The sequence below is a fragment of the Callorhinchus milii genome, unplaced genomic scaffold (genome assembly GCF_018977255.1).
Source record: "Callorhinchus milii isolate IMCB2004 unplaced genomic scaffold, IMCB_Cmil_1.0 Scaffold2, whole genome shotgun sequence".
NCBI lineage: Eukaryota > Metazoa > Chordata > Chondrichthyes > Chimaeriformes > Callorhinchidae > Callorhinchus > Callorhinchus milii.
This window is the reverse complement of record NW_024704743.1, coordinates 96,415,542-96,443,372: the sequence shown is the minus strand read 5'-3', so window position 1 is coordinate 96,443,372 and position 27,831 is coordinate 96,415,542. Positions and strand designations below refer to the sequence as shown.

The 27,831-nt window shown below is 41.9% G+C and overlaps 1 protein-coding gene across 1 annotated transcript; it reads left to right on the top strand.

Annotated features, from left to right (window-relative positions):
• Window positions 1–4,848: 4,848 nt before the first annotated feature.
• On the top strand, window positions 4,849–27,594 carry tp53inp1 (tumor protein p53 inducible nuclear protein 1). The gene is made up of 4 exons (XM_042331960.1): window positions 4,849–4,920; window positions 14,133–14,412; window positions 16,674–17,016; window positions 24,713–27,594. Exons 2-4 carry the CDS (start codon window positions 14,295–14,297, stop codon window positions 24,957–24,959), a joined length of 708 nt encoding a protein of 235 aa, XP_042187894.1. The 5' UTR covers window positions 4,849–4,920; window positions 14,133–14,294; the 3' UTR covers window positions 24,960–27,594.
• The last annotated feature ends 237 nt before the right edge of the window (window positions 27,595–27,831 follow it).

The following is a 27,831-nucleotide window of genomic DNA, read 5'->3' as shown; positions in this document are numbered from 1 at the left end:
CACGTCTTTGAGAAGTTTCAAAGCATTTCACAGAATATATTGTAAAGTGAATTACTGTATATTTTGTGGGTGAAATGGGGATAGATTAAATCAGGTTAGTTGCTAATGTAACTAAACTGTTGAGATACTGTACTTATTCAGTCTATGTTAGTATTTATTGATGAACTGGCTCCAAGATGACATGTTTGGCAATGAAATGTTGGAATTGAGCCAACTTTCTGTGGCAGTCTCGGTAGTGCAGTTCCTGAACCACGCAGGTCTGCAGTATTCCAGGACACTGCTGATGACAGCACGGATACTCTGGCTCATTGGCAGGACTTGGAAGGATAGATCAGTCACTGGGGGCAGGGAATCCTCCCACTCAAATCCTGTTAACCATGCAAGCCAATGCCCTAACTGGTAGGGTGGTCCTAGCTGGACAAGCAGCGGGAAAACTTGCCAGACTCTACTATCAATGACAAACTATGTTGTTTTAGCTGGTTAGACTCAAGTAGCACCCCAATGCTCACCCTCTTTTTGCAATTATATGACTGTTACTGAGAATAGTGGGTCATCTTGCTGAAAATAATATGGGGAGGCCTGACAGAAATATATCTTTGTTTGTGTGCAACCATACAAATTTCTACTCTTCTCTCCCAAAGGTGCTGACTCATGTTGGGGTACATTCCATCCATGTGTGTTTTACAGGAATTCTGGCTGCCTTTCTCTTTACCAAGTCTGTGGCAGTGGGGTCAATTGTAGGATCCCTACTATTGGCTGATCAGAGGTCAATAAACTCAGCAAACGTAATAATAATCTTTGCATTTGATGTAGCGCTTTTCATGTCTTCTAGATGTCTCAAAGCGCTTCACAGAATATACTGTAAAGTGAATTGACTATATTTGTGGGTGAAACGTGGCAGCCAATTGTGCACAGCAGTGTCCCACAAACAGTCGTGGATTGAAGTGACCAATTTTATTGTTGTTTTTTCTTGAGGGTTTATTATTAGGTGTGTGGAGTAAGGAAACGTGCCCAAGGTTTCGCCCTGCCAGGTATTGAACCCAGGTCTTTCACTTGAGAAGAAAGTGCTCTAACCACTGAGCTACAGGACTCCACATCAAGTTCAAGTTCAACCCTGGGAATTTTCAATTTGAAAGGTTCAATTTCACATTGTAGATATCAATTGTGCCACTGTGGCCGCTGACTGACACTTTTAAAATGTTTGCACTTAGATTCATAATTATTTTGTATTTAAGCATAAGACACTCACTATGCTATTTCAAATTATCTTTTAACACACGTCTTACATTGTTTTGGTTATTATAATAATAATAATCCTTGCATTTGTTATAGCACTTTTTACGTCTTCTCGACGTCTCAAAGCGCTTGACCGAATAGACTGTAAGGTGAATTGACCGTATATTTGTGGGCGAAACGCGACAGCCAATTGCGCACAGGCAATGTCCCACAAACAGTCGTGGATTGAAAATGACCAATTTATCATTGTTTTGTTTTGGAGGGATTATTATTAGGCGTGTGGAGTAAGGAAACTTGCCCAAAGTTTCGCCCTCTGCCTGGAATTGAGCCCAGGTGTCTCGCACTGTAGATTACAATGTATTGCAATGTAGGTTACAATGTATTGATGTGGTATTGAATCATTCTTAACAATGATCTCCAATTGCAACTTTGTATTCCATCTTTGCCTCCTATAATAGTGAGAGAGGTTATTTGTTTTTCTCTTAGTTATACATTATTGTTTCTTAAGGTCCCAGCCTTTGTTCATTTGATGTTCTTTGTTAGTATTGTGATTCCTCGTAGCTTTTTATGTCTGGCTTTTTAAAAAATATTTTTATCTAATTTCTAAATGTATTACAATTGTTAGGCAAAATGAATTGATTCCTGATTCGATATACTCTCCAAGTATAGTACAAGTAGTTACTTGGTAGTGTTCTTTCAATCATCCATTCATCATATCTCTTGTAATCATTTTTCAAAGAACGAACAATTCCATGTTGGCTTTATATATTTGCTGCAAATTCATTAGTGAGTGGTCAACAAATAATCTGTGTACAGGTTGAAGATAATTTGCTACCTGATTTTGTATGTGGTGGAGCAAATGGTGGGGAGGGGAGGGTTGCCGACATACACACAAAGATAACAGACTATGTATGTAGATCATGACAGTCTGTTCCAACTTGTCCAGAATAGTAAAACCAGAGGACACGGCCTGCGATTGAAGTGGAGTAAACTCAGAACAAAACTACGGAAACACTATTTCAGTGAGAGAATAGTAAACCTGTGGAACAGGCTCCACGGGGAGATGGTTGAAGCAGGAAGTGTTGATTCCTTCAAACACAGATTAGATAAGTTTTCTTTTAGGAAATAACATTATGGGATATAGTACATTAGTGCATGCGACCGTCAGGAAGGTGGAAGGCGAACGAGATGGACCTTGGTCTTTTTTTCGTCTAGCATTTCTTATGTTCTTATGTATGTAATGTTATGATTGTGACAGGTAATGGCTCCAATTTTGTCCCAATTTACCATGGATGAAATATATTTAGATTCATTGGCCACGGGTGAAAATATTTTTTGGGTTGGGGCCTGAGCTGAACTATGTTCTCATTAAACATCCTAACCGTGAGTGCTTCGCTGCAGACTGTGGAGTGCATGTGTGTCTCTGACTGTTTGTGTGTGTGTGTCCCAACACTGAATCCAACTCCCGCTCACTCAACTTATAACATAACATGTAGGAGCAGGAGTAGGCAATTCGGCCCTTCGAGCCTGCCCCGCTATTCAATCATGGCTGATCTTCTAATCTAACTCCAGCTAATAACCTGACCCTGCCTTATCCCCATATCCCTTAATCCCTTTTGCAATAAGAAATCTATCTATCTCAGTCTTGAATATGTTCAAGGACTGAGCGTCAACAGCTCTTTGGGGTACTGAGTTCCATACATTCACCACTCTTTGAGTAAAGAAGTTCTTCCTCAACTCAGTGCGAAAGGGCTGGCCTCTGATTTTAAGGTTGTGACCTGGTTTTAGTTTTTCCAACCAGGGGAAACAATCTCAATTATTGACTGCTACATTTGTTTTGCCTTACGTCCCGGTACAACAACAACAAATTACATTTGTATAGCGCCTTTTACGTGGGGAGGACGTCCCAAGGCTCTGGATTGTCAAGATTTGAACCCTAGCTGGAGGTTGGGATCAGGAGAGGAGAAGTGGAGAGCAAGGAGGGTAGGGGTAGGAGGATGACCAAAGGGACGGTCGAAGAGGAGGATCTTGAGACCCTTATATTACTTATGGAACATGAGGTAGGTGTCCCTTTCTGGCCGCAACACCTCATTAGCCAAAACTAATTTGGGGGGGGGGGGGTTAAGCTCCCTCTAGCCCAAGCCACCCACCACCTATGTGTTGATTAAGAAGCAAAATAAATACGATGCTTAAACAACAAATGTCAGGTGCCTGTGGTTTGTGCAGAACAAATGATTCATATCAGAGCCAACTTTACTAGTTATGTTTTACACTACCACCTAGTTGGATCAGATTGTTATCTGCTGCTTGATGCTTTCAAAAAACAAAATTAAGTTTAAACTGCGTTTGCACAGCAATTTGTGGTGTAAACAATCCAGTTCTTTTGCATCTCCTCCGGACCGTTTCAAAATGATCAGACAGTTTTGACTTGCAGGTTTGTCTTGCACATATTCACATGACCAGACTCCAGAGCTTTCCATGACATTGAATGAATATTTAAATACGATGCAACCTAATTTGCATCAAGTTTGCAGGGCTATGGGGAGAGAGCAGGGGAGTGGGATTTGTTTTGGATAGCTCTTTTCAAAGAGCCGTCACTGACACGATGGGCCAAATGGCCTCCTTGTGTGCTGTACAATTCTATGATAATTTGCACACAGAGCATCTTATTGTGTTACACATGTTATCTGCCCCATCAAAAAAACATGTTTTGCAACTGCTCCCTCTGAATTAACGCAGGAATCCCCCCCCCCCAAAAAAAAAAGTTTGCGAAAGTGCTAAAGAAACATCTTTCCTTTCACGCTTCTGGAAAAAAGATAGTTCATGAAGTATTAAAAAGTACGGTTTCTCCCCCCCCCCCTCTTCGGGAGACGTTTATTTTTTTTATTTCCCTCCGTGGATGCATTAAAGAGTGCACGGGTCATCTTGCATAACCCTCCCTCTTTCATCTCTATCTCTTCCCCCCACACCACCACCATCACCCCCCCCCCCCCACCCCTCCTCCTCCTCCACTCTGCTGAGAGCAGCATCCACCCTGTGCTCAGCCCCGCCCCCTTCTCTCTCTGTTCCTCTCTCTCTCTCTCTCTCCACACACTCCACTCCCCCCCCCCCCCCCACCCCGGGTCACGTGCGTTAGTGACAGAACGTTGCCGGCCCGGGCGGCGGCCTGTGATTGGAGGAGGCGGCGGGCCCCGGAGCGGTGACGCGGGGCCGATCAGCTGTTCGAGGTTCCACAACAATAACACTCGCGGGGGGAGCGCGCGGCGCGGCGGCGGCTCTCTCTCTCTCTCACTCACTCTCACTCACTGAGTCAGTCAGTCCCAGTCACTCTCTCACTCACTCACTCAGTCAGTCAGTCTGCAACAAAGACTCCCTCCCCGCTCACCTGCCGCCCGCTACCTCACAGCCCCTCACTCTCTCTCTCTCCCCCCACTCTCTGTCCCACTCTCTGCCACACGCAATCACACCTCACGACATTGTGCGGGTGTGCGTTTAGTTTCTAACTTAACTTTCCACCCACCCACCCCCACTCCTCCCTCCCTCCCTCCCCACCACCACCACTCCCCACCCCGCAGAGAAAAGAAAAGAAACCGTGAGGGGAAGAAGAAGAAGAAGAAGAAAAAGAAGAAGAAGAAAAGGTGGAGAAGGGGAGGGGAAAAAAGTGCAATAGTAACTTGAAGGCAGGTAAGTGACATGGGTAACTTTTCCTCTTTTTTATTATGTGTGTGTGTGTGTGTGTGTGAGGGGGGAGGGAGGGAGGGGGGAGGGTTGGTTGCTTTTGTTTTGTTTTGTCGTGAACTCGGCTCTTCCGTCAGTCGGGGAGCAACATGCGACACCAGAGAAAACAAAGCGGAGGGTTGGTTGGGGTGTGGGGGGGGCGGGGGGATGGTGAGGGGGGGTGTGGTGAGGGGGGGGGGGGCTGTTGCAAACACGTAATGACAAGTTTTTCTTCTGTTTTGCTGATCCCTCCCCCAAGAAAAAAAGTCATGTTCAGATAAAGCCCTTCCATTATGTTTAGATGCAGTGAATGCGGAGGGCGAACTTTGTTGGAGTGGAGTTTGGGGGGAGGTTGTTGATGGGGGGAGGTTGTTGGAGGGGGGGAGGTTGTTAGATGGGGGGGAGGTTGTTGGAGGGGGGGGAGGTTGTTGGAGGGGGGGGAGGTTGTTGGATGGGGGGAGGTTGTTGGGAGGGGGGGGGAGGTTGTTGGAGGGGGGGAGGTTGTTGGATGGGGGGAGGTTGTTGGAGGGGGGGGGAGGTTGTTGGATGGGGGGAGGTTGTTGGAGGGGGGGGAGGTTGTTGGAGGGGGGGGTGTTGGAGGGGGGAGGTTGTTGGAGGGGGGGGAGGTTGTTGGAGGGGGGGGAGGTTGTTGGAGGGGGGGGGAGGTTGTTGGAGGGGGGGGGGTTGGAGGGGGGGAGGTTGTTGGAGGGGGGGAGGTTGTTGGAGGGGGGGGGAGGTTGTTGGAGGGGGGGAGGTTGTTGGAGGGGGGGGAGGTTGTTGGAGGGGGGAGGTTGTTGGATGGGGGGGAGGTTGTTGGAGGGGGGGGGGTTGTTGGAGGGGGGAGGTTGTTGGAGGGGGGGAGGTTGTTGGAGGGGGGGGGAGGTTGTTGGAGGGGGGGGGGGTGGTCGCGGGGGGAAAGCGATGCTCAGTTGGCGAGGTTGACACAGTAAGTAAAGAGCAAGTGGGGAGAGAGCTTTCTGTGTCGGACCTTCCCGTGTATCGGAGGTGGTGTCGGTTTACTGGACCCCCCCCCCCTGCCCCCCCCCCGCCCCCCCCTCCAGCTGTGGAGCGCTTTAAACTGCTTACGTTTTGCTTCTTTTATAAAAAGGCGTAACTCACTCAGTCGCCTCTGCGGTTTGTCAAACAAGACCAGGTTTAGAGACATGTTTGTTATTGTCCTGTTGTTGCTCGCCAGGGGCTGCTGCGGATGTTTGTTTTCCTGTATGAAATCTATCTTTACTCTTCGATCTCCCCCCCACCCCCCCCCCCCCCCCCCCCCCCCCCCCCTCTCTGGCTCTGATGTTAGAAGCCTTTCAAAATCTACCATTGCAAAGAGCTCAACATGATGATAGTCCCCCCCCACTATCTTACTGTTAGGATCATGTCTAAACCACTTGTGTGCGTATGTGTATCCTCACCCCTTGGCCAAAGTTATTGCTGTATTTCTCAGTGAAGGACACCCACCTACATTCACACGTCTCTAATGAATATGTTTCTAATTTAACTGTTGCACTAAGGCAAGTCTTCTGGACGAACAAAGAATTAGGTCAGGCATTAACGCTGCTCTGTAAATCTGCGCCGTACTGACAGATTTTGTATTTATCCATATCCCCTCTTACACTCCCCCCCCCCCCCTCAAAAAAGCCAATTGCACACCCCCAGACTACTTGCTGGAGGGAGCAGAGTGACCGCAGCCCAGCTCAGGGCGGCTCCTCCCTCAGTCCCACCTTCCACTGAGCCCCTGATAGGGTGGGTTTCACATCTGTCACCATCTGATCTGGCATGAGTTCAGTCCATGGGGTTTGGGACCGGGCCAAGTGGTGTTCTGCCAACATGGGAGGGGCTGAATGCTATCCATCCACACAGGGAGGGACCTGTACTGCAAAATAATAGATACCTAGTCTTAATCATATAGGAGATATTGGATGACTGACAGTGTAATCCAGTCAAAGGGGATTCAGTAAAAGCCTGAGACGTGTGTTTGTCCGATCAACCCAAAGTTGGATTAATTCCAGTAATCTGATCGACATCTGGTATATTTTTTGCATTATAAATAAAATTGCCAATGGTTAGTGGTATGAATTAGTATTTCACTGATTGCGAAGCTGTGGTTGAAGGATGCATTATTTTCTAATGCTAAATTATAGAAAAATATTAATTGATTAACATAGAAATTTATCTAAATTTGGGTTTGTAGTTGCAGTTATAATTCATGTAACCTTTGAAAGTCTGGTGCCAAGTATGGTGAATGTGGACTCTGCTGCAAAAATAAAAGACATTGTTTTTGAATCCAGGACATATGGGGACACGAGCAGAAAAGAGATACTGAAAAATGATCTGAGTGAGATCTGGCCATGTGCCTACATATTAAGACAAGATGGATTAACTAACTTAAAGCTCAGTGGTTAGAGCACTTGCCTCACAAGTAAGAGACCTGGGTTTGATTCCCAGCAGGCGAAACCTTGGGCAAGTTTCCTTACTCTACAGGCCTGATAATAATCCCCCAAGAAAAAAAAGTAATAATTTGGTCACTCAATCCGTGCCTTTTGTGGGACACTGCTGTGCTCAATTGGCTGCCACGTTTCACCCACACATATCCAGTCAATTCACTCTACGGTATATTCTGTCTGGAAGACATGAAAAGCGCTATATCAAATGCAAGTATTATTATTAAAGCAGATTAAATACAGTGGTGAATAATATGAGACAATAACCCTGAAAACTGAGTATATTTAAATGGAAGACATTTCTTGGTGTTTTGCTCACACTTTATAGTATATTCTGTGAAGTGCTTTGAGATGTCTCAAAGATGTGATAAGATACTATATCAAATGCAACGATTATAATTATTAATTATATTTTTGGTATATATTTCATCATCTGAGTTCATTTTGTTAAAGTTAGTAGACCTCTTCCCCCTTCACCACGCACACATATTGTCACATAGCTGATGTGCTTTTAGACCTATATCTGTATTTAGCTCTCAAGAGATGCTTGAGAGCAGCCAGAGATGACCTGACCTTCAATTTTATCCCTCTCCCTATAGGGAGCTATCTAGCAACTACTTAGTAACTCCTATTAGTAGCCAAGCTTGGGTACTTGCTATGTGGGGAAATGTAAACCAGAGATGATTTGTTCTGTTTCTTTGTACAAAGGTCAGATATTGGATGCATAAGAAACAACATAATTAATCATTTAAATATCTTGTTACTTTTGTAAATGCAAATACCTGTACATACTTTCTGATTTTTGCAGTCAGTTCTTTATGAATGTTCTGCTGAAGAATGATAACAAGAATTAATTAATATTTACATTCGGTATAGTGCCTTTCACATCACGAGAATACCCCAAAGCCCTTCACAGGAAATACTGTAAAGTGGAGTGACTTATGTATTTTGTGGGCGAACGCGGCAGCCAATTTATACACTGCAATGTCCCACAAACAGCCATGAAGTGAATGACAAATTTTATTTGGTTGAATGTTGGCCAGGTCATTGGGTGAAACTCCCTTTTTTCAAATAGTGCCATGGGATTTTTAATGCTAACCTGAATGGGCAGTCAGGGCTTATGCAGATGCATTTAAATATTGTTGACTGTCTCAATCCTTTTGGAATCTAGACAACTGAACGTCAAGTTTTGCTTTACCTCACAAAGAACTGGCTGGGAGAATTAGGTTCTGCAAATGGTGAGCAGACTGCCCTTGTCTACATTCCACGAGATGCTGTCTGGCGTGAAGGGCACTATATCAATACCAGTTGTTATCGTCTACTGACACTAAATGTTTAGGATTGCTTTTACAATACAACAGTGTAATACAAATTCACCTTTGTATTCAACAACAGCAAGATTACATCTGTATAGCGCCTTTCACGTCGGGAGGACGTCCCAAGGCCCTGGATAGTGTACAGCATTTCAGACCCGAGTTGGGGTCACGGGGGAGAGGGGAGGGGAAGGGGGATGACGCTCGGCTGAGCGGAGGGTTGGTAGGGAGTTAGGAGGTCACAGAGTTAGGGTGCGGCGAGAACATTGAGAGCTTTGTATGTGAGAACCAGGGTGAGGTAGTGGCGGAGTTGGGCGATGTTACGAAGGTGAGGGAAGGCAGAGCGGGTCATGGCTTCGATGTGGGGAAGAACAGACAGTTGAGGGTCGAACAAGACACCTAGGTTCCTGACTGACTTGGTGAGTTGAAGTGTGCAACCATGGAGGTTGATGTTGCCAGAGCCTGAGGTGCTGAGGCGCTGGCGCGAACCAATCAGGAGGGCCTCAGTCTTGTTCACATTCAACTGTAGGAATTTGCCCTCATCCAGGACTTGATGTCCGACAGACAGTCTGTCAGGACAGCAGTGGTCCTGGAGTTGAGAGTGGAGCAGAAAGATAGAGTTGGGTGTCATCCGCATACGTGTGGAAGTTGACCCCATGTCTGCGGATGACGTCACCGCGGGGGAGCATGTGGATATTAAAGAGGAGAGGGCCAAGGACAGAGCCCTGGGGGACGCCAGACGTGACAGTGCGGGGGATGGAGGAGAAGCCGTTAGTGGAGACGGTGAGAGAAATAGGAATCGAACCAGGCAAGGGCAGGTCCGCGAAGATTAAGTAAGGAGGAGAGGCGGTGTATGAGGATGGAGTGGTCGACAATGTTGAAGGCGGCAGAGAGGTCGAGGAGGAGAAGGAGGCAGAGATGTTCAGAATGTCATTAGTGACTTTGCCCAGGGCTGTTTCTGTGCTGAGGGCAGCGCAGAAGCCGGATTGGAGGGGTTCAAAGAGGGAATGGCGATAGAGAAAGGAGCTGAGCTGGGACGCGACTTCTCGTTCCAGGACCTTGGAGAGGAATGGGAGGTTAGAGATGGGGCGGTAGCTGAAGAGTAGGGATGGGTCCTGGGAAGGTTTTTTCAAGATGGGGATGATGACAGCTGTTTTTAGGGGGGTTGGAACTGAACCGGTTGACAAGGCGAGGGGTTGATGATGTCGGACAGGAGAGGTAATGTGGGGGGTGGCTGTGGATGGGGCAGAGGTGGCTGAATATATCCCCTCGATTTTGGTTTCAAGGAAATCCAGCATCTCCTCACAGTTGGGAGTTTGAGGAGAGGATGGGCGAGGCATGGCAAGGTGGACGGAGGACACGGTTTGTGGTGGAAAAGAGAAGTTGTCCTTTGCTTCCAAGATAACCTTGGAGTAGAAGGAGGATTTGGCGGAGGCAAGAGTGCAGCGGTAGATCTTGGTGTGGTGAAGCCAGGTCCGCTGATGGACCGTTAGTTTGGAATTGGTCCAGGCGCGTTTGGCAGCTCGCACTTGTTCCTTGAGGGAACGGAGATGGCTGGTGTACCAGGGTGATTTATGGGAGCATGAGGCAGTTCGGGAGGTGAGGGGGGCAAGGGAGTCCAGAATGAAGGAGAGGGAGTTGAGGAGAAAAAGAGAGTGAGGAGGGGAGATCGTGCTTTTCATATAGCGCTTTTCACATCAGGAGCATATCTCAAGGTGCTGTGCAGTTCAGTGTTTGCATGTTAGCTGGGGTTGGGTGCCAGCAAGGTGAGGGGGACGAGGGCGGAAAGATGGAAAAAGCACAGTCAAAGAGGAAGGTCTTGTAGTGGACCTTGAAGGAGGTGAGAGAAGATTTTGAGGTTAAAGTACAACATTTCTGTAGACTGGGGGTTGCATCTGTTCAAGCTTTATCTGACTTGGAAGTGCTGGATGCCCTGATTGGGGTGGAGGGGGGGAGTGGAGGAGAAAAGAATGAGTTCCCTTCCCCAGCATTCTTCATTGTGATGAGCTGAAAACTATAGAACTTTTTATTTAAATTGCCGCTTAAGTGGTTGAATTAGCTTTCTGCTGGGTTCTGAATCAGGAGCTGAATGGCATGGAGTAATACAAGAAGGGAAGATCCCCAGATTTGTTCTCTCATCTGTCCTAAGTTAGTTCTTCTCTGAAAGGCAGCAGTACGTGTTCCACAATTAGCTTTGGTTGTCCCTACAGTGATGCCTTGGTACATTATTATTATTAGATAGTTGCTGCCTGTTGAACTGTATGCTCTGAAATGTTACAATGTTTAGGGGATCCGTTTAGCGGGCAGACAAGAAGCCATTTTCTGTTGTATGTTCAGGCAGCGTAACATCATTGAGTCTTATAAATTGATCAGTACTCTTGATGGCTCATTTATAATGCTGGACGTGATTTGAAGTGACTTCCAAATGTAGTAATAATAATAGTAATACTTGCATTTGATATAGCACCTTATCATGTCTTCGAGATTGCATGATGGGTTTATTGGGTAAATGTCCTATAGAGTTTTGAATACAGACCAGAATGATGCAATAAGCTGAAATCCCAGATTCCATTGTTAGCGTGTGCATCTTTTTAAAAAAATTCTGTTTTATTTTAACAAATCCATGACCATGTAGAAGCCAGACAGAAGATAAACATTACAGCAATCATTAAGTGAGAGAATACAACACATCCTAACACAAATTCTGCTGTGGTAACCAGCATGTACTAGTTTGTTAAACCCAGATGAGAATGGCGGGTTTTATTTTTTTCTCTGAATTCACCATGTTTAAAGGTGAACCATGCCGTTTGGAAAGTGGACGAAAGACTCTGGTCAGTTTTGCAGCTAAAAGTTAAACCAAATATTAGAAAACAAATACAGTACATATAATTTGTCCATATTCTTATGGTCGGCTCTTTATTAATGGTAATTTAAACTTTGTTAGCAAGTCAGATTGTCAGATGCATTGTCTATTTCCCCTCATCAGGGGAAGTAAGCATATTAAAATGCTTCCTTCCCCTGGTGAGGATTTCACAATTTTTTCAGTGACTTAATAATAGGTGATGTAAATTGTTTTAGTCTTTAAAATAGTTTTAGTCCCAGTTTCCTCCATCCCAACTACTCCTCTTTTAAGGTGAAAAATGTTCAATGTTTCTTCAGACTCATCATAAGAGTTAGCGAGATGAGAAAAGTTCATCTGGTCTCCTTGTTCCAATCGTGATCCCATTCATGGCATCTCAATGTATTTTGAATAATCCCAAATTGTTTGTGTCTGAGATCCTTGATGTTATACCAAGCATTTACAGTGTAATTATTTGAGTTAAATGTTTCCTGATATCTATTTTTGGATTAGTTTCCTTGGCACTGATCAAGGTAGCTTTCAAAGGGATGTAAAGGCAGGAGGAAACATGAAGAAGAATGGACTATTCTGTATGGGACTAACCAATACGCTATGCCCTTGAGGTTTGCCTAGGATCTAGGGAAATTGTATTGTATATCAACGTTTGTTTAGAAATAGACATCAGGGAGTGGTGGAAAACAAATAATCCAAATTAACAGTTAAGTGCAATCAAGAGGAGGAAATGAATTCCCATTCCTTACCTTTTAAATGTTATTTTTAATGATACGATCCCTAACTATGTAAATTTTCTAAATGTTTTAACCAATTTTTAACTACAGTCCTGTCATTTGAAATGACATATGAGATGTTGAGTTACACTGTACATATTGGTCTAATATGGATCTGTTTGTTAGTCCTTTCACTAATTTTCATGACTTCAAATAGAAGCATGGATGAGCAGCTATTTAGTTTTCTGAGGTTTCTTTGAGCTCTTATGCCTTTATTTCAACAAGGAGCATCTATTTTCACTAATCTATTCTTTTATAGAGACGCAGTGGTAAAGTATCCTACAAGACGCATTACTATGTTGTCCTCAGAGGAATATGACATCATGTCATAATAATGTTATTGTGCCACTGCTCTTAAGTGCCACAGTTTTGTTTTTCCCATCGTAATTTGAGCAAATTAAAAACCTGAAACCTGTTTTCCTTTGCAGGCAATATAGTATCCAATGCAGCATAGGTGTATTGCATCGTTTTGCCCACAAAATATGCAGTCAATTCACTTTACAACAACAACTTGGATTTATATAGCGCCCTCCACACCGGACGGGGTCTCAGAGCGCTTCACAGTAACGGATCCCAGGGCCGAGCCAGGGGGAAGGGGAGGAAGGTGACCAAAGGCGCAGTCGAAAAGAAAGGTCTTCAGCCGAGACCTGAAAATAGGAAGAGAGGGAGCGAGGCGAAGGGAGTGAGGAAGGGAGTTCCAGAGCCTTGGGGCATAGTGGCTGAAGGCACGGCTGCCGAGGGTGGAGCGAAGGACTTGGGGGACAAGGAGGAGGCCAGACCCGGTGGAACGAAGGCAACGGGCACTGTTGAGAGGAGGTCAGAGAGGTAGGGGGGTGCAGAGGAGTGGAGGGATTTGAAGACAAGGGTGAGGATCTTGAAGTTGATCCTCTCTGGGACAGGCAGCCATTGCAGTCTGGCAAGGACTGGGGTTATCGCGGAGCCGAGTTTGGTGCGGGTAAGAGTGCGGGCGGCAGAGTTTTGTATGACCTGGTTTTTATGGATGGTAGTGGAGGGGAGACCGGCGAGGAGGGTATTTGAATAGTCCAGCCCAGAGGTGACAAAGGCATGGACCAGGGTTTCAGCGGCTTTTGGAGTGAGGTATTGGCGGTACACAGTCAATTCACTTTACAGTATATTGCGTGAAGCGCTTTGAAATGTTTCGAAGACATAAGGCGCTATATCAAATGCAAATTCACCCATTGGTGGCTGGAGAATATTGAACTAAGTTCAGAGGTTGCAGTTCTATGAATTGAGGCTGACTCAAAGGCTCTTGTTTATGAAGTGGAGGTGGGGGGAGGCTTAATCACTACATTTACTGTTTGGATTAGCTTGCTAGATACAATTAATATTCCTACAACAACAACAAATTGCATTTGTTTAGCGCCTTTCATATTGGAAGGACGTCGAGGAAGAGTTTGCAATAAAACAAGCTGATTACTTGTCTTTAACTTCTCACAGTGAACAGATTAAACTTACTGTTAGATCCAATCATTTTATTGCAAATCTTTCTCCATGAATAGAACACAGAGTTGCCATCACGTTCATGCGCTTAGTATAATCATCCTGTACGAGGCTGTTTGTGTGGGGGGGGGGGAGAAGCTAAATGGGTGGGGAGGTTGGCTGAAAGTACAGTTGAAAAGATGGGTTTAAGATTAAGACTTTTAAGACCTATCCCATTAAGTATTGTCGCAAACTAAGCTTTTTAGATTTACATGAGGGGAGATGTCCTATTAAATTGAGTTTACATTTTCTCTGATTAATTTCATATTCTTGTGTTTTGCTTTCTGCACAGATACTTTGAAAATTCGTCAGTGAGCCTGTTTTTGCAACGTGTGGAATTTTGGAACTTTGTGAATTTGAGCAACCACTGATCTACCTCCTTGTGCCACTAAAGTGATTTCTTGCCAGTTCTGTCAGGCACATCTGAACAGAGGCACCTGACTTTCCCCAAGTTATGTACCAACGCTTTTCAAGCATGCTGTTTGGAGAGATTGATGGTGCTGAACGTGAAAGTCAGGAGCTAGAAATTAGCGAAAAAGAAGATGAAGAATGGATTCTTGTTGATTATATAGGTGAGTGGTTTTGACCAAGATGATGTAACAAAATCCTTATAAACTATGTGATGATGTTGTATTGATGATAACTTTGTATTATTGCAGCCACTTTATAGATTTAAACCAAAGCAAACAATATGGATAGGACTTTTTTTCTATCATATTGAATATTTGAATACAAATGATATGGTCTGCAGTACAGACAGATGCCACAGCTTAGTGTTTAATGATCATGAATGTTCCATAATAATACAAACTTCATGATCAGGTTATTACTAATGTCCTGTGTCAACAATGTATCAGTTAAACTGCATGATTCTCCAATAGCTTAGAAGGTATATTTGGTTAGGAACTGAAAAATGCAGACAAGAAAGTCCTGAGTTTTGAACTCCAAATACCTTTAGGTGATCTCAAATTGGCAGCTGTCTAGGCATTATAGTAATGATCTTTGTTCCTGTTCTGGAGGATGAAATTAACGGTTATCTCCTATATTTGTTGTTCAATAACCCTTGCATGAAAGTGTTTATGTAGACAGAAGGCTCAACTATATTACCCTCAGCAGCAGAATAATCTTACAACACTCGCTCACTATCCAGGCAGATTTTTGCTTAAGTGAGGCACCTGAAAATCAAGCCAATACATGTACAATAGAAAGAGAATATGATTTGATGTGTATTCGCAAATTACACATAGGGGTGACATTTGGAATCAGATACATTAATTGACGCTAGTGATAATTATCTTATGTGGCCGCATGGTTAGTTGACAATTGGTCTACATATGTCATTTTCTCTGCCACTCCCACACGCTACCTTGGACAGATGGCTATATTGAACATCTATGCCTTTGTCTATAAAATACACAACCACTACACTTTACAGTAAATCTTGCGAAGTGAGTTAAGACATCCTCTTGATGTGAAGTACAAAGATTATTATTGCTCAGAGCTACTGAGGCGAATTGTTTAGTTGTTAAACATAATGTGTTTGTCCACTCATTTTGATCACACAAGTGCAGTTAAATGCTATTTCTTAGTCCACCTTAATTAATCAGTCACCTTGTGGTTCCTTGCTCTATCTTTATGCTGTTTTGCACCGAAACAATTTCAACTCCTAAACTTAAGAGTCTCTTCCCCCAGATATAAATGTTCACAAGAGCCAAGTTATTAGAATGATCAAAAAAACCAAACATTAATTCTTAAGTACTACTGAAAAGTGTTTATAATCTAGGAATTGTTCCATACTTAAAAGCTGATTTTAACATTTTAATTAATTCTGTTCACACCTACATATAAGAACGTAAGAAATGCTGGACGCAAAAAGACCAAGGTCCATCTAGTTCGCCTTCCTGGCGGTCGCATGCACATATATCCCAAACTACCTCTGTACTATATCCCATAATGTTATTCACTAAAAGATAACTATCTAATCTGTGTTTGAAAGGATCAACACTTTCTGCTTCAATCGTCTCCCTAGGGAGCCTGTTCCACAAGTTCACTATTTGCTCACTGAAATAGTGTTTGCGTAGATTCGTTCTGAATTTACCCCCCTTCCATCGCAGGTCGAGTCCTCTGGTTCCATTATTTTGGACAAGTTGAAACAGCCTGTCATGATCTATATTGTTTTGCCCCTTTAGAATCTTAAAGACAGCAATTATGTCACCTCTCAATCTTCTCTTTTCTAGCATGAACATACCCAATTTACTTAATCGCTCCTCATAGTCCAGGGCCTCCATATCCCTCAATCATTCTGGTTGCCCTCCTCTGTATCTTCTCAATTTCTCCAATATCCTTTTTGTACTGTGGTGACCAGAACTGTACACAGTACTCTAAGTAAGGTCTCACCAATGATTGATACAGTGGCAGGATTACTCCACTATTTTGGCTTGCTATTGATCTTTTGATACACCTAGAGGTCCAATGTACCTTGAGGAACAAATTGTAATCTTATGAAAATTTACTCTGCAGATATTATATAGAGTTTGAAAGACTTTGGGAGATTGGAAAGGTGCTTAATCTATTTCAATGTGTCTTTGTTGACAGTTGTGAACTAGTATTGTTAGTACAAATACACTGCAGATATATACATAAATATGTATGAAACTAATGAAATGTGTCTTGTTTTCTCATTTTTTTCCCCAATACCCACTTCATGCTTTAATATCTTTCTTAATTCTTTACTTCTAACGCATCCCATTTTTGTTTCCCATCTCCTTATTTGCTAATCCTTGCATTTGCTTTTGATGCTTATACAATTTAACTATTGCTTGCTGCTTATCAGATACTTGCACTAACTGCTCCAGAGAAGAAACAGATGGCATGGACAGGGCAACCTCTCCAAATTCAGCCATGTTCTCCTCTTCAACCTCTTCTCTTGAGTTGCTTGGTAATAGTAGTGACCCCTGCTTTCTTCAGCTTGACTCCTGTGCTCTGGAGGAGAGCTGGTTCATTACCCCTCCCCCCTGTTTCACCGCAGGAGGCCAGGCCCCAGTACAGGTGGAGATGAGCCCAATGGAAAACCTTCTTATTGAACACCCCAGCATGTCTGTCTATACTGTGCACAATATCCACAGCAGCTTGAGAGAGAACAGCAGGTCTGTTGAATATGAAAATCCGACTGTCAGGTACGTTGGTGTTAATGATAAGTTTATCAGGGAATACTACAGGAGTTGTAGGCACAGTGCAAAGTAGGTGACCTGGCCTTTGTGAATAGATAAGTTTGAACTTCATAAGAGATTGGAAAGTTTCTCTTGGCCAGTCAGAGATCATAAAACCTATATATACATCCTCATGATGGCAGCAATAGAACTATTGCTCTTAGTGTTGAAGAAATTACAAGCGTTTCACCTTGCTCCTTCCCTTGCCTCCTTCAAGGCATGACTCATGACCCTCCTTTTGACCGTGCCTTCAGCTGCCTTCCTACCTCTCTGCCCTCCCTCATCCCAACTCTGCCCCCCCAAGCTCGGGTCCTGATCCCTGACTTTTGAGCGCTTTGGGACAACCTCCTGATGTGAAAGGCACTTTATAAATGTAACTTTGTTGTTTTATTAACAGAATTATTTTCCCCTTAAAATTAAGCTTGTTCAATTCCAGAGCAAAATAATGCAAAAGATATACTGTGAATCTTACCTAAACCTCCATTTCTACTGCTACATTAGAAGTACTGAACACTGTGAAGGTTTTCTGCCAAGAAAATTGTTTTTATTGCTCATAAATGGTTAAAATGTGAATGGGTTCAAAGGGTAGAACAAGGAAATACAACAATAAAATTGTATTTATATAGCGCCTTTCGCATCAGGATAACCTTGCAAAGCACTGGATTTTCTGAAGTTGATCTGGGAAATAATTGGTAAACACAGCGAATCTTTGAATCTTGTACCCTGGGAACACTTTTTTGTTTGCGATGCATATTTATTCTTCAATTTCATTCTAAATTTTCTATTCTCCCACAAAAGAATGGTCAAACAATCTATTCCTTGGCCTTTATCAATTTGTTCTATAACTGGCCACTTGGAGGCAAATCATAGTAGAATATCAGAGTTGACTTGCTAGGCTTTGACTTTCTTATCTTTGGGGCATGCCTGGCACCGGTTTCCAGTTTCAATTTCTCCTTTTACCACCTGCTCTCCATAGTCCAAATAGGAGGAAAACCCACTTTCAGGACCATCACAACTGCCGATCCAAATCCTTTAATTTCACATCATAGAGAACGCTGTTCTACCAAGTTACCTTTTTTTGGTTGAATCTGCACTTTTAAGACTACCAAAGGCAAGAGCACTAGGAACACCATTGTGGACTTGGGCCTTGATCAGATTAAAGACCAATTTTGAAATCAATCGCTGGCTAATTGACAATGGCACTAAAAGGGCATGTTTTGCCAATCTATTCTTTTCTCAATTTATTTCAGCTCTTCCACAGCACAATGAAGCTTGTTGCATGTACAGGCAGTGGCAGGGTTGAATGATCAGTGGGTAGTAATATTCAGTTGATAAATGGCAAATAAAATAAGACTATTTTTAGCTTTATTTAAATTTTATTTTAACAACAACAACAAGATTCCATTTATTGAGCGCCTTTCACGTCGGGAGGACATTCCAAGGGGCTGTACAGTTGGGTCAGGACCCGAGCAGGGGGGAAATAGTCAGGGTGAGGGGAGGGAAGGGAGGGAGCGAGGAGGGGGTAGAGAGTCAAGAGGGGAGCTGAAGGCACGGTCAAAGAGAAAAGGTAAACGTCAAGTCTTTAAAAGCAAATTATAGTACGACTATTATAGGAAAAAAAACATGAACTGTCTTAATGTCTGAGTATTGATATGGTTGAATTATATTGAAGAGATGTTAAAGGGGAACTAGATCCATGAGTTTAAGTCATTCCTTTTGTTACTGTGAGGTTTTTACAGCTGTTTCTTATTCCTCTGGTCAGAATGCTCTTGCAGTGTCACCACAGTCTTGAATTTTGTACTGAAACTGAGCTGCAACAGCAGGCTAGTTCTAGATTCAGTGATTTGGGCTATTTTGTTAATGTCACCATATTTTTGTGCTGGGAAACCTGCAATCGGACACAGGAGTATGAGCACTGCTACTGCATGCTAAGTAGCGATAGACCAACACTACACCATTGGTTACATTGAAAGGCAATTAACCAGTTCCCCGCAAGCAATGTTTAATTAGTATTCAAAAGCGCTCTTAGGTATTTTTCAATCATGACAATTTGAGACAGACACTTATTACAAATGCTTTCTCTGCAAACACACATTCTGCGAATGTATTGAACATATGAAATGCTGTTACAGACCCTGAGTTGCTCCTGGTAATTAAAACCTCAGAATTCTCTTCACTCTGGTAGAGGAATCCAGAACATCCTAGGAGTAATATGTTTGATGTTTTAAGCCTTTGATAATGTTCACAAGATTACAAGAGGGGTTCAGATGGAGAAGACCCTTTTAATTTCATTCTTCCAGAATATCCACCTTCCCATTTTCCCATTATAGCATCGAGCTGTTTCTTAAATGACTCCTGGCCTCAATTATCCTTCCTAGTAATTTATTGCGATCATTAATTGCTCTCTATGTAGGGAAATTTGGTCACGACTGTTAGTGGGCCACTGCTGAGTGCAATTCGCTGCCGTATTTCACCCACAAAATATACAGTCAATTCACTTTACATTATATTCTGTGAAACGCTTTGGGACATCTGTATGTGGAGTCCTGTAGCTCAGTGGTTAGAGCACTCGCTTTGCAAGTGAAAGACCTGAATTCAATTCCAGGCAGGGCGAAACCTTGGGCAAGTTTCCTTACTCCACACGCCTAATAATAATCCCTCCAAAACCAAAAACAATAATAAATTGGTCATTTTCAATCTACGACTGTTTGTGGGACATTGCTGTGCGCAATTGGCTGCTGCGTTCGCCCACAAATATACAGTCAATTCACTTTACAATGTGTTTTGTGAAGCGCTTTGGGACGTCCTCCCGACGTGAAAAGCGCTATATCAAATGCAAGGATTATTATTATTATCTCAATGACGTGATAAGGCTCTATATCAAATGTAAGTATTATTATAGAAATGCTTTCTGATAAGTGTCTTGAAATTGCCCATCACAACCCTGTGTCTGTGCCCTTTTGTTCTGCTACCTTGTCATACTTGAGAATGTAATTCTGAGTTTACTATTTCAATCCCAGTTACAATTTCATATACTGTGCCTCCATTACTTTCTGATTTACTTTCATACTAGTGAAAAGGAGCACCAGATGGCAGTACATCCCTCACAGAAGTGGTTTCTTCTTTTCAGACCTGCATCACTGCCATCTTTTATTCCCTTGAAGTGAGGGCAAATTCCAGCCTCTAGTTGGATTTCTAACGTTGTGTGATCTGGTTGATCTGCCAAGGAGTGGCAAAATGGACTTCCCCAAGCCCAGAATTCAATGGGCAGCCAAAGTCTGAGGTCTTGGGTCCAAATTTTTTTTAAAAAAAAAATACAACAAACATTGTGCCTGGAGGAACATGGATTGCACCCCTCCTCACCAATTCAACCCTAGAAAACAAATATTAAAGAAGCGTTTTTTTAGAAGCCCCTTCAGGGGCTACATTTTACAATAACACTCATCTGAACAAAGAATCAAAGATGGCAGTGGTTCAGGTGGAAAGGAAGAAATCACTGCTCGGGAGGAGTCCTCTACCATCCAGTGGTTGTGTTACTTTACACAGCATAAGCAATGCAAGGCTTAAAACATAAACTTTTTAGAGCTAAGCCAGTTAAAAGTTAGATCAGAAAACATTTATTAAAAGAACACAATGTGAAAATGTGGAATGCATTACCTTTTTTTGCTCAACCGGATGTCTGACACAAGCTTAAGAGTATCCGAGCCAAGCTGAGATTTCCATGCATCCCACCTACACATGGAAATCCCAGAGATAGATTGTTGGAATGGACTGTGCACTCTCTAGCTGAAAGTACGCATCCTTTTGACTTAATTCCAGAAAGTACGAGGTGCAGATTGGGAAGAGCCAAGGTTTGAGGAGCCCAGAGTTTGTGTTGCCGTTGATATTGCTGTCTGGTTCAGGAAGTGGATTACTGAGACCACCACAGAGGGCTGGCTTGTTTCTGACATTCTGTTGGCAGGCATGTCACCTTGGAGCCAGTTCAGCTCCAAGGAGACACGACTAACCACCCTACCCCCATGCGTTACCCTAGAAGGCTGAAAAAGGAAGAATTGATATTCGGAGGGATAGATGAATACTTGGCTTTGGAAAAAGGATAAGAACATGGGATTAAAAGAGCTAATAAAATGGTAGAACTGTTTTGATGGGCTGATGGTCTTCTGTTCCCATATTACTGTATCATGTTACTTCACAGAGAGTTTTAGACTTTTTAAATATCAGGTAGGGAAAAAAAAATAGTATTTCCAGATCAGGTGGACATATTAGTAGCTGTATTACTCTGTAAACTGCTCTTCATTGGAGGAAGGGAATCCATTTCTTCATATAGCAACACTAGGAATTCTAGATAGTTTCACTGTGGACGAGAACTTTGTTCTTTTATTATTTTAAAAGGAATGCTGCAGAGGGACTTTTGAAATGTAACCCAACCAGATGTGCTTGTAACATCGGTGACTGCACAAAGACTCGCACATCTTTGTTTCTGCAGTCCACACGTTTTTCTTTGCGAGGTAGATTGCTTGTAGATTGGGTCCGAAGTGAGCCTTCTCTGAGATGGTGTAAGTGGCTGCCAGATAATGTCGGTGCCTCTTGTTTGCTTCTCTATTTGATTGGGAGACGAAAAGCTATTGCACTAACCTTTCTGCAATGACTCCTTTCGGTAAGGTTGACACGATAGTGATATTGTCGACAAACCTGATTTACATCTATATGTGGTATATCATAGTAATGTCATTTGTTTGGTTTTAATAGAAAAAGAGATTGTGGAGGTTAGACACAGTTATTAACAGTATCCAGCTTGCAGCATTTCCTTAAAAACAATTATTTTGGTTCCTTGCTCTGTGTTTGAACCAAACCCAGTGATTAGACTACACAAGTTTGGTATGCTTAGATGTTTGTGGTGATATTTAAAGGTAATGTGCACCTTTTCAGGAATCAAATGTCTCTCCATATCCTGTAACGTGTTGGGTATTGAAGAGTTATTTTTTATTTTAGAATAGTTATTAATTCCTCATGGGGGAAGAGGAGGAGAGGGAAGAAAGGAATTTAAATATATTTACATATATTAAATAATATTCCAAGATGACTTTGCTTGTGGAAAGCAGCAGGAAGCATGCCAGCCAGTGTTCACAATGGCAAGCTATATGATTGTGGAAAAAAGCTTATTATTCATTCATTTAAAAAAAATTGCTGTAGAGTTGAATGTTTCCTAATGAAGGCCCATTATGTGCATGCATAAGATGAGCTTTTTATAAGACAGCTAAATGTCTGACACACTTCAAAACCCATCACCATGCTCAAGGTTATTCATCCACATCTGCATGGAAATTTTTCTTTTTCTGACATGGAATCTGCATTCTTTCCCCGCAAAGACACATCCTGCTTACGTAATCCTAGAGCATATTAGGTGCAGATTGGCAGCACGAAGGCTTGGGGACCCAGGAGTGTGCATTGGGGTGCTGCTGGAGTTTAACCAGCTAAAACCATATAGTGCGCCATTGTGAACACTGACTGGCAAGCTCCCTGCTGCTTGTACAGCTAGCACTATAAGGGTTTTAGCTTGCAGACTTAATAGGAGTCTGTCCTTGGTGAGCTACCTGTTCCTCCAAGTCCTATTGAAGAGCCAGGATGTCTAGTTTGGAGTACTGTGGACCTGCCTGGCTCAGGAACCAGACTATTGAGACCTCAATAGAGGGTTGATGCAATTCCAACATTCTGTTATCAAGCATATTACCAGCTCAGCTCCAAGGAGACTCTGTTTACCAGCTTCCCCCCTCCCAATTCTTCTTGGATGTCTAAACTCCCCATGTGAATGGGCATTAGCAAGGTACTGGGATGGTGGGAAGTAGCTGTGGAAACCTATCCAGAATGAGGCTATGAACAGGAAAGGGATGTTTTTTTTATTAGATTAGCTGCACTGCTGGCCCAGTTTGGCATATATCTAAGGCAGATACGGTAGGGGATCTGAATTGCATAAATTAGTATTAATTTAATATTAATTTAATGTCAGGTCATCAAGACATCTCAAGACATCTCAAAGTGCTTTACAGGATTTACTGTAAAATTGTGGGCAAACAGAGCAGTCAATTTGCACACAGCAATGTTCTGCAAACACCTAAATTAATGAATAATTTTCATCTGGAGGATTATTGGCCAGAACACCAGGAGAAACTCCCTTCTAGTTCAAATAGTACCATTTGACCTTTAATGTCCACCTGAAATAGCAAATGGGTCATCAGTTTAATGTCTCATCTGAAGAATGGCAGCTCTGACAATGAGGAGTCCACCAGCATTGCATTGGAGTGTCAATCTAGAAGTGGAGCTTGAACCTATGAGGAGAGAATACGACAAAGAGCCAGATGCTGTAATTGCCAATGTCTCAATGGATTCACCTTCTAGTACCTGTGGCTACAAATGGAGTCCTGTAGCTCAGTGGTTAGAGCACTTGCCTCGCAAGCGAGAGACCTGGGTTTTATCCCCGGCGGGGTGAAACGTTAGGCAAGTTTCCTTACTCCACACGCCTCAGTTCATCTAGCAGTAAGTAGGAACCCGGTTGTTAGTTGATTGGCGAATCGCTTTCCCGTGGATAATAATTCCTTCAAAAAAAGATAATAAGAAATTGGTCATTTCAATCCACGACTGATTGTAGGCTTCTGCTATGCACAATTGGCTGCTGCGTTTCACCCACAAAATATACAGTCAATTTACAATGTGGACCCAGTTCTTTTATTCTTCACTGTGTGTGGGGAGTCTAAGAAATGAAATTTCGTAGACTCCCATACACTGCAGTCTACCCACATTTACAGTGGGAAACATAGCATACTGAGAATGATTTCTATTTAAATTATAGATTGTTAATTGATGGTTGGGTGTGTGTATGTGTTTGTGTGTATGAGTGCACATGTCAATCCATCTGGCTGCAGTCAGGAAGCAGGATGTGTCCCTCCAGGGAGAGAGTGCATATTCCATTCCAACAATCCGTCTCTGGAATTTCCATGTGTAGGTGGGATGCATGGAATTCTCAGTTTGGTCTGGATACCCCTAAGCATGGTGATGGGTTTCCACATGTATCACATAAATGTTCACTCACTGCAACACTAAAGGTGTCAGCCTGGCTTAGTTGTGTATGGAAGCTGGTTCCACGGTATCAACAAGGTAGGTTTTGGATGCACTCGCATTCCTGGAACAATGCAGCCAAGCTGTTTTTGGGATGTGCTTGCACAATCCTGGATCCTGAAAAAAAAGCCCTGCAACTTCGGGTTTAAAAAAAACAAGTTTGGGAGTTTTTTTTTTACCAATCGTCTTTCACTGAATAAAATCATATTTAGAGGTTAAAGACATTTTTAACAGACTTTAATGTTCCTTGGATCAGAAGTAAACTTTTTAAAAAAAAAACAATTTTGAAATTTGGGTAATCTTGCAGCATCATTTAGAATGTGAATGTGTATCAATAATAATAATGAATGATGTCTTATACTTGTTAAGTTCAATTGCTGATATTTTGAAATGGTGCATGAAAATGGGTGCACATATAGTGCATAATATATGGCACTGGTGTTGAATTAAATAATGGAATAAAACTACTGTGTGCTGAATAAAACTGATTATTGATGATTCAGTCGATTTGATCCGATTGACAATTTCCTTGACTTTCCTTTTATTCCAGAACAGAATCACCAGCCAGGGTGAGCCACCATATTCGTTGTTATGCAGCTGCTCTTGCCGCTCACACTAGTTTCCTGGAACAAGCCAATCAGATCCGTCACAGTCAGCGTGCAAAAGAGCACCTCGAAAAGCACCTCTTAAACCGCAACAACATTCGCCGCCAAAACCTTATCAGGGAGTCCAGCTCTCGACAAACCAAGCACAGCGGACACGTTCTACACCAGCCTTGCCAGCGCCAGTATAATTAATTGTCAAATCATTTTAGTGTTCTGAATAGGATTCTTGATGTAAATGCAGTACATCTTTGTAACTCTTTTTAGGGCTCCTTATTTAAAGTCATGGATCATTAACCATCTGGAATAAGTATTTTAAGGTTTCTATTCTATATTCTGGGTGCTTTAAAAATCCTGAACTCAATATCACCAAATGCCTTGTTTCTAAATGATAGGATTTTACTGTAAAATCTTTTTTAAAACTGTTTGGAATTTGTTAAAACTTGTATAGGGTTATGCTTGTTAAAATGGCCATCTCAGATGAAGATTCATTATGTGTGTGTTGTGTGTGTATTCTGAAATTAAGCTGTATTACAAAAAATGTGTGCTGTGAACAGAATTGTTACAATTGCTGTCCGGGAGATGGAAAACATCTTTTCACCTGTGATTGTTTTGTAAAATGAAACCCATCCTAATTCACAACACAGATTCTCAGGGACAATACAGTCTAGATGCACAGTTTTTGTTTCTAAACGTCCATATGTGACCGCAAGGAAGCCCTATAAAAAAAAATGTACAATACTTTTTACAAATGTGTAATTTGGTAGTGTTTATATAGTTAAATAGTTACAATTGATACAGTATATTTGTACATAGTCAAGCTCAGGGGCCACTTACACGACCTTTCTAGCTAATGCTTGCCCTGTTACCAGTTCTCTACTTTGTCCCTCTTTGGATGTGTTATGTTTCGCAAACGCATTTTGATGAAGGGAAATACCTCAATCCTGTGCATTTATATGAAGGATGACTTTTATTTCCTTTTTTAATGCATTATATTGCCTATGGAATCTTATCACAGTACAGCCAACCTGTCTTCACTATCAGTTAAAATGCCCCATGTTAATTCTGCCTTCATTTCTGCCCCGTTTTCTGAATGGCTCCTTCAACAATAATGGGCATTTGTGGCCGATGGACAAGTGCAGATTCTGACAGTAATTGCCCCGAGTGTATTTTTATAATTTAGGTTTGTTCTTTTAATTTTAAGATTTGCTTTAATGTGCAACATTAAAAGGTAGGTTAGGGAAAAAAATGTGAAATTATCATTCTGGAGCCTGTATACTGTTACTCTGTTGTTCATTTGACCAAACCAGATTTTACTTTTGTAGGAATTTTGTAGAATTAAGGAAATGCATTTCAATATAGAAACAAATACCTGTAGCTCCTTTTTAAATGGCCAGTGGATTCAAATTCAGAAATATTTAATTTTGTATGTAGAACATTGATTTTGTATGTAGCAACTAAACCCGACTCTCTGTCAGAGTAAATATTGTAAAAATATATAATCCTTGCATTTGATATAGCGCCTTATCACGTTGAAACGTCTCCAAGTGCTTCACAGTGTTTCACTGTGAAGTGCAGTGACTTTATTTGTAAGCGAACATTCGCCTTGAATATGTTAACAGATTACCTGCCCCATCTCAGGATTTTTAGAAAATCTATAAATAGTTCATCATACATCACCTTTTCCATAGCATACCGATTGAATTCCCAAATCAATGCTATCATTGATGTCATGTAAATAGCCTCCTTTAATGCCCTTGGGTTGTTTGGGAAACTGTGAGTTGATATCCCAGATCATCTCCGAAGACACCTGTTGAACTGTATAAATAAAACACTGCAAAAGAAATCTTGTTTTTTTTTCTTTTGCATGATAATGTTGAATATTTACCGCTAATAATATTATGGTGAAACCTAATTGGAACTTTATCCATGATGAAATGTATAGAAAGATTTTCTGCTGCCTGGAAAATGAAATTTTACTGTGGTTAACTGACAGTATAATCAACTTGTATTTTAACTAAAACAATTTACTGTTCACCATTGTATGTAGATTGATTATTTTGTTGACTGAGTTATGCCAGAGCATTTCTGCACATTGGTGCTGTAAGGTCTGATTGTGGTGGTGGCAGGGAGCAGTTAAAACAAAGGACAAATCCCTCTCAAATTTTTGAACAAAACTTGTACATGTTGTAATAGTTTGTTTTGTACAAAATTATTAAACTGTAGTTTAGATTACTGAATATTTCATACAGGGATTCATGTTGGTTATGTTAATTATGTGCCTTCCAGTGCAACTTGGTTTGTGAACAACATTCATTGGTGATGCAAAAGAAGAATTTGAAGGTATGAAAGATGATATGTAAATATAGGAAACCAATCCAACTATGCATAGAAGGCAGCTTGCTTTGAGAGTTACTTTGTATAGTCTTCTATTGAAATGTACCAGATATTGGGCATGAAAGCCTGAAAATTGTGTAAACACATTTTGGGACTTGGGGGTCACTCGGTTGACTTGCATCATAATCCAGGTTACAGAATAAATACAGCACTTTGCCAAATAAGTGTGTCAACTTTATAGATGTAGCAATAGTAGATGTAATGTTATTTACTAATTTAGGTCATTGGTATTTATAAGAGTGCATATGAAAGGTTATGTTGTGCAGTTTGCACTGTGAAAATGTTCTTTTAAAATGATGGGTATTTTAAAACAAGTTGTATGTACTTTCAAGTAGCCGAAATGTGTGTTGTTTTGAACTAATTGTTGCTTATTGATTTCCTGTATTAACTGTGGATATGTTTTATTTGTCAATAAAGAATGATCTGATCTTGAGGGATTTTTGTCACATTTCTAATAAGAGAAACAATGGAGACTAGATAAAGAACATCTCATCTAATACTACACTGGGCTACTTCAATAATATCTCCTGTCTATTATTAGAGGTTTACAGTCATGGGTGGTCTACTTGAAAGTTTTCAGAAGTTAGACACATAGAACAGGTTTGTTAGTACAGGTTTTCAGCAATGTTTTATGTCTTGACTATAACATACCAACCAAAGTTATTGGGGC